Consider the following 12,052-nt stretch of genomic DNA (forward strand, 5'->3'; position numbering starts at 1 on the left):
CCTGGTAAAGACCTATAGTAAACGTTTGACCTCTGTTATTGCCAACAAAGGTTATGTTACAAAGTATTGAGTTGTATTTTTGTTATTGACCAAATACTTATTTTCCACCCTGATTTACGAATAAATTCTTTACAAATCCTACCATGTGAATTCATGGATTTCTTTTTCACATTCTGTCTCTCACAGTTGAAGTGTACCTCTGGTGCAAATTACTGACCTCTGTCATCATTTTAAGTGGGGGAACTTGCACAATCGGTGGCTGACTAAATACTTTTTTGCCCCACTGTATATGGAAGTCGTAACTGTTAATGGTCAGTCAATGAGCTAATAATATTCAAAATGGGGGCCTAGGAACCCAACAATATTCACTTTGGCTTTACAGGTTTGCTGTTATTACTCATTGTTTTTGCATTGTACCCCCCCCCCCCCCCCACACACACACACACACACACACACACACACACACACACACACACACACAAGTGGTCTATTGAATTGCACATTTCCATAATTTTCATCTAAAAAAGTAGCCTAGCCATTATCCACCAGTGGATGTTGAGTGATTATTATCCTCTATTTACTCTTTTCCTTACTTTAGGGAGGTTTGGGAGCTGGACCCTCCTGAGGTGGTTAACTCAGTTCTCCAGTATGCTGCCTGGGGGGTGCAAGGCCAACAGCTGGTGAGGACACAGAGAATCTTTTCACACCGTAAACCTGTTTTTAGTTCCACTTTGCACTGCTTTCACTACACTGGGTTGGATGCCATTTCTTTAAAACACTTAGATTTGGTATCAGGTATCAGACACAGGTAGATAACAATAAAAAAAGATATTTAAAATTTATTTGTAACATTTACAAGGTTATGCAACTTTTGCACAGCCCTGTTGTTTCATGGATATGTAAGATTTACTCCAATTAAAATATTTTTCATTCATTTTTGAACATAAGTATCAAATTACATGGATGAAACAGATACGATTTTTATTTATCTATTATTATAAGTTTTTGTTACTCAGTTAAATCAGTTTAGACACAAAATCAATGGCTTCTCTTTGCTTTTGCCAGCACATTTGTTGCTGAGTCCTACAGTCTTTATCTGGCATCCAGTAAACAGCCAATTCACAGTTTCTACAGAAAAATAAAATAGTGCGTTTTGAAGGATCAGCGACTCTGGAACCCACAAATTAGGAATTTATCTTCAGCTCCAGGCCTGTGGATGACATTGTGTCACATGACTTTCCACCACGCCGAACGCTGTCTTTGTTTGTGCCCTGTTGCCGTCAATTTCGTGCTGCTATTTGTAATTCACAATGTCCTACTTAACGTGCTCAGGTTCACATTTTTGAGGGGACCCTAATTAAATGCTAATTTTCTTCCATCATACTTTTTTATGTATCTGTACAGGACAGATGGGAAGGCTGTTTTGTTGACAGCTAAAAGGCTTAAAAAGCATAGTAGAGCTGCAGTGTCCATATTTGCAAATTTGAGTGTGGAATATTTGAGCATAAATCAAACACGACTCCATTAGGAAGTCATTATGGTGATAAGGAGGTGAGGTAGACATATGTGAGGATTTTTTAGCTCTCGAGTGGCAAGCACAGCATCATTAGGCAGAAGTGCATCTTTGGAAACAATGACATGGCGTGTATTTCGCTGTAACCGGCTGTAAGTGAGCTTCACAGTAATTCTTTGGGAATTTGTGTTTTCTCATTAGGAAGATGTCTGAGAGTTATGACTAGAATATGTATTAGTGCTGTCCATTCATCACCGTAGAGTCTTAAAGAATGGATTGGACATGCACAGTGACACTAACTAACAAGATAATGACTTTTCACAGTTTACAAAGTTGTAATTAAGTCCCATTTGAGCGGCTTACTGAATTTTAATTGTAACACACTTTTTAACATGATGGCTAAGCTTCCCAGTAATTCTTAGATAACGTTGGCAACTTCCACCAAATCAAAGTGTACTTATTTTAGCAAAGAATATGAGCGTAACAATTCTTGATTTTAAAAAGAATCGAGGAGTTTTAATGAGTGCCTACTGTGCTATTATGGAACTGGAAATTAGTGCATATTTGAAGTATGAATAGACCAAAATCCCCAAATCAGTGAAATACAAAGATTTTAGAAAACTGTCAAAAACCTGTTTTAAAATATTATTTATTAGGACTGAAAGTCTCCACGAAGAAATTAATCAAGTACACATTCATACATTGCATGAGGAATGTAAATTTGCTTTATTAATCAAAAATAATAATAATCTGCTCTGTTATTTTGTGAAATGGCTAATTTGAAAATTTATCGAAAAAAACAATTATAATTCACCATTAAACATAACAATTCAATTAAAGAGCTTGCACATACTGATAATTAAATGATAACAAGAACATAAAATGATTTGGTAGTTGGGAAAAGCCTTACATTGGGTGTTGGTCTAATAAATTTGGTAACCATTGTACCTTAGCAATTTCTCTCTTTTTTTAGCCATAGTACATTTATTTCCTTTGTTGCTAGAAAACAGATTTTTACTTTTAAACGCAGCCTTGATTCATATATTTAAATTTTACTAATAAACTTATTAAACTTTGGCAAAACATGTTTCTTTTGTAGTAGCTTGTATTGTTACAAAGTCTACTGTATACATATAACCTATCTTGGTTTTTGAGCCTATTTAAAGTAGGATACTTACAGGGAATATCGGAAGCATGGACTGTCCCTGTTTTACACAGCATGGTTGCTGTAAAATAGTACAACCTTTAAATGACCAGAACTTAAAATTTCCTTATACATACATACATTGTAAATTGTGGTGGATTATGTTATACATTTTAAACCCCATAATGTCACCATCTACTCTTATTGTTTAGAACCATCCCCATTTTCATATAATGTCAAATATTGAAAATTATTTCAGGTACTGAAAACATTTGTATAGTTTCTTGCACAATGGGGAAGTATGAGATTGCGTGTAGCATATTAATTATTAAAGCACTGTGAATTCCGCATCACATTCCTAACTATAAGAAACGTTCCAAAGAAATTGAAAAGGACTTGCTTTCAATTCATCAGACAAATTTTCAAGTCAACCATTTTACTGCTTTACTTACATGAATGCTATCTCCAGTTAGTAGAGGAAATTGTTGCGGTTGTTACATGAAAAACCCAAAAAAGAAATTGTGTTGTTTAGATTATTTGAAACTGTTTTCCTTTTTATTTTTTTTTTATTTTTTTGTTATTGCTGACATCACTTCAAGCCTCTACAATTTAATCCAACCTGCAGCAATAAAACCTCAAATGTCTGATAATCTTCACTTCACAATCATAATAATAAGCCCTCACATTTTAGAGAACCCTTTAGCACATGCTGCACAGACTGCCTACTGGACTGATGTTATCTGGATGTCTTCCAGCCAGACGGCAGAAGGCTCTGCTGACTGTGAGGTTATGTCAGTGCATGGAGAGGCTCCTTGCTAATGAATTCTTATGTAAGATCATATAAAGCAACAGACTTCTGGCTTTTGGGAAGGTCCGAATACAGATACTTCTTTGATCTGAGATAATTAATTTTTTGGTTCTGGACAGCTACATGTACATGGAAATCCTAAGAAATCCACAAAGTCTGTTGCTTAAACCCTCCCCAAGTAAATTTTACCACTTAAACCTTCCCAAGCATTTTTTTAGTGGCTTCATTTAAACAAGTGCTAAAAACCAAACCAAGTAGATTTTAGTCCCTAACCTACTTCTTTCTAACAAGTGAAACAAGTTCAGAACTTTTCCAAATAGGACATAGACCACAGTCTCCAAGTATTTAAAAGACCACCATTATCTCTGGGCATACAACGTTTCCAGAGCCAGTGCAACATTTGGTGAGACTCCTGTGGTCTTTGAATGCCCCATGAGCTCCTTTTGATTGAACATGCCCACAAAGTTCCTATAAATCAGAAGACCAAACTCCCAGAAAGGCTTCTTCTAAGACAAAGGAGTGGTAGCTCATACCATCTCAATGCTTCTACCCTTTCTCTAAGGGTGAGCCCAAGAACCCCACTGAGCAAACTCATTTTGGCCTCCATTCGTGTACTTAACCATTCCAATTGAACAGTCTTTTCATGGATACACACCTCTCCTGGATTGGAGAAACCATTGATGCTTTTGTGCCACTAGAGATCGAAGGGTGGCTCACTCGTGAGGATCTTTTGGGTGAGACTTGATCCACCAAGCCAAGCTAAACACCTTTGAAAAAGATAGCACGGTACTGCCAGCCTCTCCCACCATCCACATGGATGGGCATTGCGGTCAGGTGTAGTATTATCCAGGTGGCAGACAAAAACAGGAAATTGGGTTTGCCAGCCTTTGGCTTTGTAGACTGGTCCTTAAGTTTTCATTCGTATTAGTGCAATACAATGACAGATGTCTGTGCGACCATGGATACAATACAAACAGAAACTAAATCGCTAGTGCTTTTATTAGTGCCAATTTAACAAATGGCCAAGCTTAAGTTGTAGCCCAGATCTAATTGATTGAGCCGATCTCTCATGTCCTGCCAAAATAAATAAATAAATAGAAATAAAAAGAGTTAGGGAACTCTAGTGCCAATTTAGCATGACAATCTCTAAAAAAAAGTAAGACATGGGCCCAATTCCAATGTCGACACTCACAGACTTGGGGACTTTGAGAAATCCTCCTGATTTTTTGAGGGCAAATCTCTGAACTTTAACATCCCAGTGGTAGATTTTGTGATTTTAAAGTTACTGTTGAGCTGTTAAGGAGTAAGAGCTTACTTTCATAAATAAAGTACACAGAACATTAGCATTAATCACTTGGCTTACCAGCACTGGCTCGCACTTTTAATCCTAAAAGAATTGCTTGGATGCTGAGCAGATACTGTGCACATTTAGTGTAACTGTTAATCCAGTGCATGTGTGCTACAGTCCAAACTTTGGCACATGCTTAATAAGTTTTAGAGTCATGCACCAATTTTTCGTTTGGCAGCATGTCCTTATTTCTTACTGTATCATATTAAGTTGTTCCTGTGTGTGCTTTGTCTCCGTAGATCTACATATTTGAAAACAACATCTATTATCAGTCGGATGTCAAGAGTAACTCCCTTAGGCTAACATCCTCGGGAAAAGACGGGGTCATCTTCAATGGAATTGCTGACTGGCTCTATGAAGGTACCTATCAGTTTTCTACAAACATTTTTTCACATTCTGAGAATAAGACTAGCAAAATTGCGTAGAGTATACATTTATCTGGGTGTTGTTTGAAGAAACCAGGCAAGAAATTGCCAATTACAGACAAACCTTTATGCATGTAATGACTTGCTGAGAAACTGCTTTGTGGCAGTGAGCTTTAACTATTGGGAAGTTGGAATAAAAAATATGTCTGCTTAATTTCAAAGCATTGACACACTATCTCATTAAACTAAAAATTCTTGTGTTTAGAAATGTTACCATTATTAAATATTCATAACGTTTGTTCTGTTGCTCATATCTCCCCAGTGGGTGTGAAGAGTCATTTTATGTGCTTTAAGCAAACACGCACTGCATACACTTAGCCACTTTGCCCCATCTCTCAGGAGAAAAGAAGCTTATGTAAATTTTTTTTTTTTTTAAAAGGCAAGCAACCTCAGTAACTGCTGTTTTCTTGTTTTTCTCTTTTATTCTTAATTATGTTTGTGTAATAAAGTAATTTACTTATCTGTGATTCTTGAACCCAGATTAACACCTAATTTAACACAAATTCTTCTAGCACCCCCTTTTTTCCACTTATATGTGTTTGGTTTTGTGTTAGGTCTTCAAACACAAGCGTTTTCTCGTTATACTAAACTGAGCCCATTTACAGTACAGTTAGTAATTTAACTAATATTAGCTGATGCCTTCAAATTTGGGACCTCGATATAAAAATCTTCACATTGTGACTTTAAGAACAGCATTTATGTTGAGCTATTTTTAATACTTCCAGCCCCCCCCCCCTTTCATTAATTTAATGATTAAAACTTTCTGCTGGTTTTTCCAAACAGAGGAGATCCTCCAGACCCATGTGGCTCACTGGTGGTCTCCTGATGGAGAGAGGTTGGCCTTCCTGGTTCTCAATGACACTTTGGTTCCCAACATGGCTTTACCTCGCTTCACTGGCATGACATACCCAAAAGGAAAGCAGTACCCCTACCCCAAGGTAACCGTCACTTAGGCGACATCCATGCATATAACACACATACATTATCCTTTATCCTAAATAAAAGGAAGAGGGATTTAAATACCTGGTGTCAACCATCCAAGTCAACAGACAGTGAACAAAAGAGGTGACTTAAGAGAGTACAGGCAGAGTGGAGTGGGTGGAGACGAGTGACAGGAGTGATTTGTGACAGAATGATACCATCAAAAGTGGAAGGGAAGATTAACAAGATGGTATGGAGACCTGCGATAGTTTATGGTTTGGAGACTGTGAGCCTAACAAAATGAAGGGAGGCAGAGCTGTAGCTGGTAAAGATGGAGATGTTAAGATTTTCACTGGAAGTGACCAGGATGCACAGAAATAGAAATCAGCATGTCAGAGGGACAGCTCAGACTGAGCGGTTTGGGAGCTGAGATTTGGACATGTGGACAGAGAAGGGATATTAGAGTGTGTCTTTTATCCTGTCTTCCTCCCATCAACCCCCAACCGGTCGCAGCAGATGGTTGCCACTCCCTGAGGGATTTTTTCCTTACCCCTGTCGCCAAGTACTTGCTCAAAGGGGGTCGTTTGATTGTTGGGGTTTTCTCTGTATTATTGCAGAGGTTTACCTTACAATATAAACAGTCTGGAGGTGATTGTTGTTGTGACTCACTATATAAACAGAGCAGAATAGAATAGAACTGGGATTCTTGGACAAAGAATTTTGAACATGGAGCTACCAGACTGGATGGAAAGGGGAACCTCAGAGAAGGTTTTGGGTGTAGTGTAGGAGGACATCCACAGGGTTGGTGTGACAGAAGAGGATTCTAGAGCTAGGGTGAGGGGGGGACAGATTGGGTTCCATTAGTCAAGCTAAAAGAAGAGGAAGAATAAAAGTAAAAATAAAGCAGCTGGTGTCAATGCTATCATGCTTCAGCTTAATTTACAGAAATATAGTAGCCTATAAGATATGGTTGTTTACGTTATTGTGATAATACAAAATGGTTTTTTTTTCTGCTCAGTGTTTTACTTGCTGTTGTTGTAACACACTTTTTTAGTTTAGATGTTCTTAAAAAAATCAGCTGGTTTCGTATGTATTTGGCTACACAGAGAGAAGAATTCCGTGTATATAATGGATGTGATGTAGAAGCACTTGTGTAGAATCCTCTTAGAAAACAACACCACATATAGCCCAACAGGACTGACACTTGTATGGGTTGAATGCTAACTGGCTGAAAAGAGGGCAGAAAAAGGGAAAGGGAACCTCAGCGGAATTTGGGGGAAGAATAATGGGGGAAATTGCAGTAGATGGTTTTTATTGTTTAACACGCATTTCCATGACAGCGTGAATGACTACAAGAGCTACAAAAGCAAGAGTTGCCCACAGAAGAGTTTTTCATGACACTGCCCCCTGGTGATGATAATTGTAGATGACCATTTGTCATCTGTGTGTAAACTATATTTAAGGCCAGCACATAGACTTTTGGTAGTCTATTCACATAGAAGCTTCTCTGTATTTCTGAGTTTTTTGGTAGTAGATGAGTTTGATGACGAACAACAAGAGGCACCACTTGCAAGACAAGCCAGTGAAGAGTTGTGACTTGTTTCCTGCTCCAGTATGGGTAGAATTTTTCACTGAGACAAGAATGATTACACTTTTATATTTTACCTTAGCTTAAACAGTATAATAACGGCTGACCTAGTTGTCTAAAAATCTAAACAGCCACACTGATTCTAAAGCCATATTTAACATTTGTATTTTGTATTTAATATTTGTTTATATTATTTAACATAAATGATCCAACAAAGGAATAAAGAATTTACTTAGTGTTTCGTGAGAAATAACAAATTTATCACAATAATTTAACATGTGTTTAACTATATTTAAATAACCACCAAAAAAGCTATTTTTATATAAGAATTGTGTAGTTAAATGGTTGAAGAGGAAACAGAGACAGCCAGAGCAAGTAACAGATGGCTGTGGGGTCCTTGGCTATTGACTTTTGGATATTTATCCACTGACTCAGGTGTTCAATAACCTGATGACAGTGAGCACCAAGGATCTTCTGAGCCGTTCTGTCCTGCAGCTCAGTGAAGTAAGCTGATCACTGTGCATCTCTCCACCAAACACCAATGACCCCACTTTCCTTCCTTTTTAGCTATTTGTCCAAAAGCCAAAGTCCTTGTCTTCCCCTCTGCCTCCCAGTGCAGTATAAAAGACACTTGCCATGACTGACTGGTAAAACATGCAGCATTTGCTGGAGATCTCAAAGGATCTAAGCGTTCTTAGCTAAAAGAAACAGCTGTGCCCCTTTTGGTAGAGAGCATCTATGTTCAAGGCCAGTTTAGTTTGTTGTGCAGATGCCAACCTGAGTATTTATAGGTCTGCACCATATCAGTATCCTATTAAACTTCTCAGCTGTCATTGGGTGAAAGGCCAGGAACACCCTGGTCAAGTTTGTGAAAACATTTGAAAATAAAATGCAATATAGCAGATATGAACTTAATTCAAACAATACCCCTAACGCTTTAAACTTTGCTCTAAATGCAAAAAAAAAAAAAAAAAGTGATCTGGTCAGCCAAATGAGGAATCATAGTGCACGTTTCCAGTAGTGTTAAAGCTGTTTAGGTAAGGGTTTTTCTAGGACTCCTCTGTATGCAGAATAATGTTGAAATTGTCAAGTTTAACATGTCTGTTTGTCATGTGTACTTGCTTTAGTTTAAGTATTTATGTAGTGTTTCTTCTTTATGTCTTTTTTTGTATCTGTTTTTCAGTTTGTGTGACAAAAAATTCTAAATTGTTTCCACATAATAGCATAACCATATGTGCATTTAAGTTTTTAAAGACTACTCTCAATGAATTATTCATTCGAAATCACTTAATTTGGCAGCACTTTATAAGTCACAGTTGCCACTTTGGAGAGTGTTGCATAAAGTATTTTTCCGCAGCAGTGAAGTGACATTTCTGTCTGAACTCTGGACTGTTGGTTCTGCATGCAGGCTGGTCAACCCAACCCAGCGGTGAAGCTCTATGTAGTCAACCTTTACGGGCCGACGCACACGTTGGAGCTCATGCCTCCAGAGACACTCAAGCTGCGGTGAGAGGAGCTGCATTTTCCCTGCCAATCTTTTGCACCAGCTGCTGTGCCACTTAAAGGGATACCTCTGACATTTCAAACTTCAGATGATCATTTTTTCTCACTCTTAACTTTGCACCTGTAATTGGGAAATCTTTCACTCTGCGCATGTAGTTGTTAAAACTGCTTTCAGTTCTTAAAATGAAGAAGAAAAAAAAAACAATGACCAATTGGTGTCACAGTTATTTTACAACTGCAAATACCATTTAGAAATCTTGCATTACTGTGTGCCAGAATTGAGTGGATATTAATGAATGTTGAAAGTCTGCATGCCATTTACCAGCATGATAGGACTGTGTGGAAGAGAACTAACAAAAGGAAAAAAGCAGCTTGACATTGAGGTAATTTGTAGAGGTGTAAAAACCAGTGAGCTCAGCTGTGCAAATGGTTCATTTTCTTAAGTGTGTAGAGCAGTTGTTTGTAGTTGTTAATAGGTTTTAGATGTGCTAAATTAAAAAAGCATCTAGCTTGTGAACATGTAATTACAGGACATGATATGACCATTATGATATAATTTTTTTTATAGGGAACATTATGTAACAATGGTGAAGTGGATCAGCAAGACCAAGACATCTGTTAGATGGTTAAACCGGGCCCAGAACATTTCCATCCTGACTGTGTGTGACACCACCACCGGAGCCTGCGTCACGGTCTGTGTGTGTGTTTTTTTGTGTGGACAGAAAAATTGTTAACACATTTTTCCTTCTTTTATCTCATGTTATAAAGTATCGCTAACTTCCTTAATATAGAAAAAAGACTTATTTTCTCAGTTTTTGATATAACAAAGTATTCACTCATGTTTAAAAACTTTGCAGCTAGCACTTAACTAAGAGATCATTTGACCAAGGCTAGATCTGCCTTGTGAGTTCGAACATCTTATCTGATTTTCAAGGTAAAACTCACGAGCATTTTTTTCTAAACTTGTCTTTCTTAACTTCAGCTCTTGTTACTTTAGATCCTTTTCTTCTTTGAGATCGCCAATTGATTGTTGTCTGCTTTGTTGCTGTGAGATGAAGATCTAAGTAAGGATAGGCAACAAGGGTGGCATCTTTTATTCATGTTAAACAGAAAGCACATTGATTGTTTTTGCATGACTCTCATTAACCTTTTCAGCAGTTACACAGACATGTGTTATCTTCATTGCACAGGCACCACATTAAACTCTTAATGTGATAGAGTGTTTAGTTATGATCAAAGAGCTGATGTTAAGTCTTTACTTAATATCTCGTGTTTTGCTTGTGGCAGGTTTGAGTATTTCTGAAACCAGATCACTAAAAACTGACAAAATATAGGACTTCATTAATTTTTATATCACACAAATATTAATGGAAGCATTTAAATCCAGAAAGTTTCTACTGAAATAAGTTCTGTATATGGGAGGAGGCTTAATTGCTGCAATTAGAGGATTCTCCCCACAGAGGACCTGTGCCATGCAGACTCAGAGAGATGTCTTCCCCCTTGTAATAACCCCTGTAACTGTTATTATGGCTGTAAAGCTTATTACTTAGCTGGATTGTTAGCTTGCCACGGAGAAAGTCGGGTTGTTCGAGAAAAATGTGTGTCCCAGAGACAGTTGGGAAGTGGTTGCTGGAGGTTGGTGCTGAAGATATGGTTGATGCTAGCTGGAGTTTGTCACAGAGTACTGTACCTACCTGTAACTGCTTCAGTCGTTAGCAGACTGCCAAATTGCCAGTAGTTTGCATGGAAGATGCTGACTTTTCTGGGAACACTCACTAGCTACTTGCAAATTCTAGTTTGAAGTGTGCATTGTTTACTTTTCAAAGTGTCTTTACCAAAGACAAGTTGGTGTCTTTCATACATATAACTGGTGACTGCGACCAGACTGCTAGCGACCAAAACTATAGCAAGGAGGGGTTTGGTACAGCGCCTAATACCTCTTTGAGAACAGTTTCACCCAATGGCTGTTCAGTAACTTGTCGTTGAGTGATGAAAACAAAACTTAGAAACACAGGTACTTTTGGCCTTCCTGACGGAAAAAGTTTTAAAAGCACTCTTTAGTTTAGAGAAAAAATTCCGCCGAAATTGCAGCACAGTTCCACATTCTCTCCATATTTACTGGGCAACACAGAGCAGTGTTAACCTCGCAGTTGAACCGTGGGACTGGACAGGCCGCTCTCCAATTCTGCACTTTTCTGATTTGGTGTGATTTGCATGGACAAACACGCTGTCCAGCCAAGAGGCAGCTTAGATGAGGCCTGGAAACAGCACCCAGAGCCCTCTTGCCAAAACTCTGGCTTCTGCTTATGCATATTGGTTTGAAATGAGGGTTCAAACTGGGAATGATGTCCCAAGTGGTGTGTTAAAATAAACAGCAAAATAAGGGGGCCATTACATGACAGATGATTATGTCTGGAAAATGAGCCACTGAAGTGCTACTCCAGCATCACTTTTACACAGTATTAGAAATATACCACTTATGTAAATATTTTGCTGACATAAAAGACCAATGATTTTGGGAAAGAACGTGATTACATCAATTATCGTGCAGTTTCCAAACCACAATGCACCAAATAGAAGCAGAAAATAGAACCTTGAAAGAAAGGCTGTAACAGATGAGAAGATCTTTATGATGTGGCTGAATTAACACTCATTTGACATTTTGATCTGATGTGTTTTTCAGAGACATGAAGAAAGCTCTGAGCTCTGGCTCTCCAAGCAGGTAAGCTTCTCTTTATTCTACATGTCAGTGCCTGTCACTTTGAAAAGCTTGTGCTCCATTGCTGTAATTTCACTTGAAAA

The 12,052-nt window shown here is 38.0% G+C and overlaps 1 protein-coding gene across 3 annotated transcripts in view; it reads left to right on the forward strand.

Moving 5' to 3' along the window:
* dpp10 (dipeptidyl-peptidase 10 (non-functional)) overlaps nt 1-12,052 on the forward strand; it is a 260,752-nt gene that overhangs the window by 218,994 nt on the left and 29,706 nt on the right. For all 3 annotated transcript variants that reach the window (XM_086266229.1, XM_086266230.1, XM_086266231.1), the window contains 6 exons: nt 599-680; nt 5,053-5,173; nt 6,022-6,176; nt 9,156-9,253; nt 9,819-9,942; nt 11,934-11,972. In XM_086266229.1, coding sequence (XP_086122355.1) covers nt 599-680; nt 5,053-5,173; nt 6,022-6,176; nt 9,156-9,253; nt 9,819-9,942; nt 11,934-11,972 — 619 coding nt within the window. The remainder of the gene's footprint in view (nt 1-598; nt 681-5,052; nt 5,174-6,021; nt 6,177-9,155; nt 9,254-9,818; nt 9,943-11,933; nt 11,973-12,052) is intronic.

Source organism: Aulonocara sp. 'chitande type north' Nkhata Bay, linkage group LG16, assembly GCF_057382095.1.
Source record: "Aulonocara sp. 'chitande type north' Nkhata Bay isolate Kocher_YH1m ecotype deep benthic linkage group LG16, A_spYH_male_GT1.1, whole genome shotgun sequence".
NCBI classification, from domain to species: Eukaryota; Metazoa; Chordata; class Actinopteri; order Cichliformes; family Cichlidae; genus Aulonocara; species Aulonocara sp. 'chitande type north' Nkhata Bay.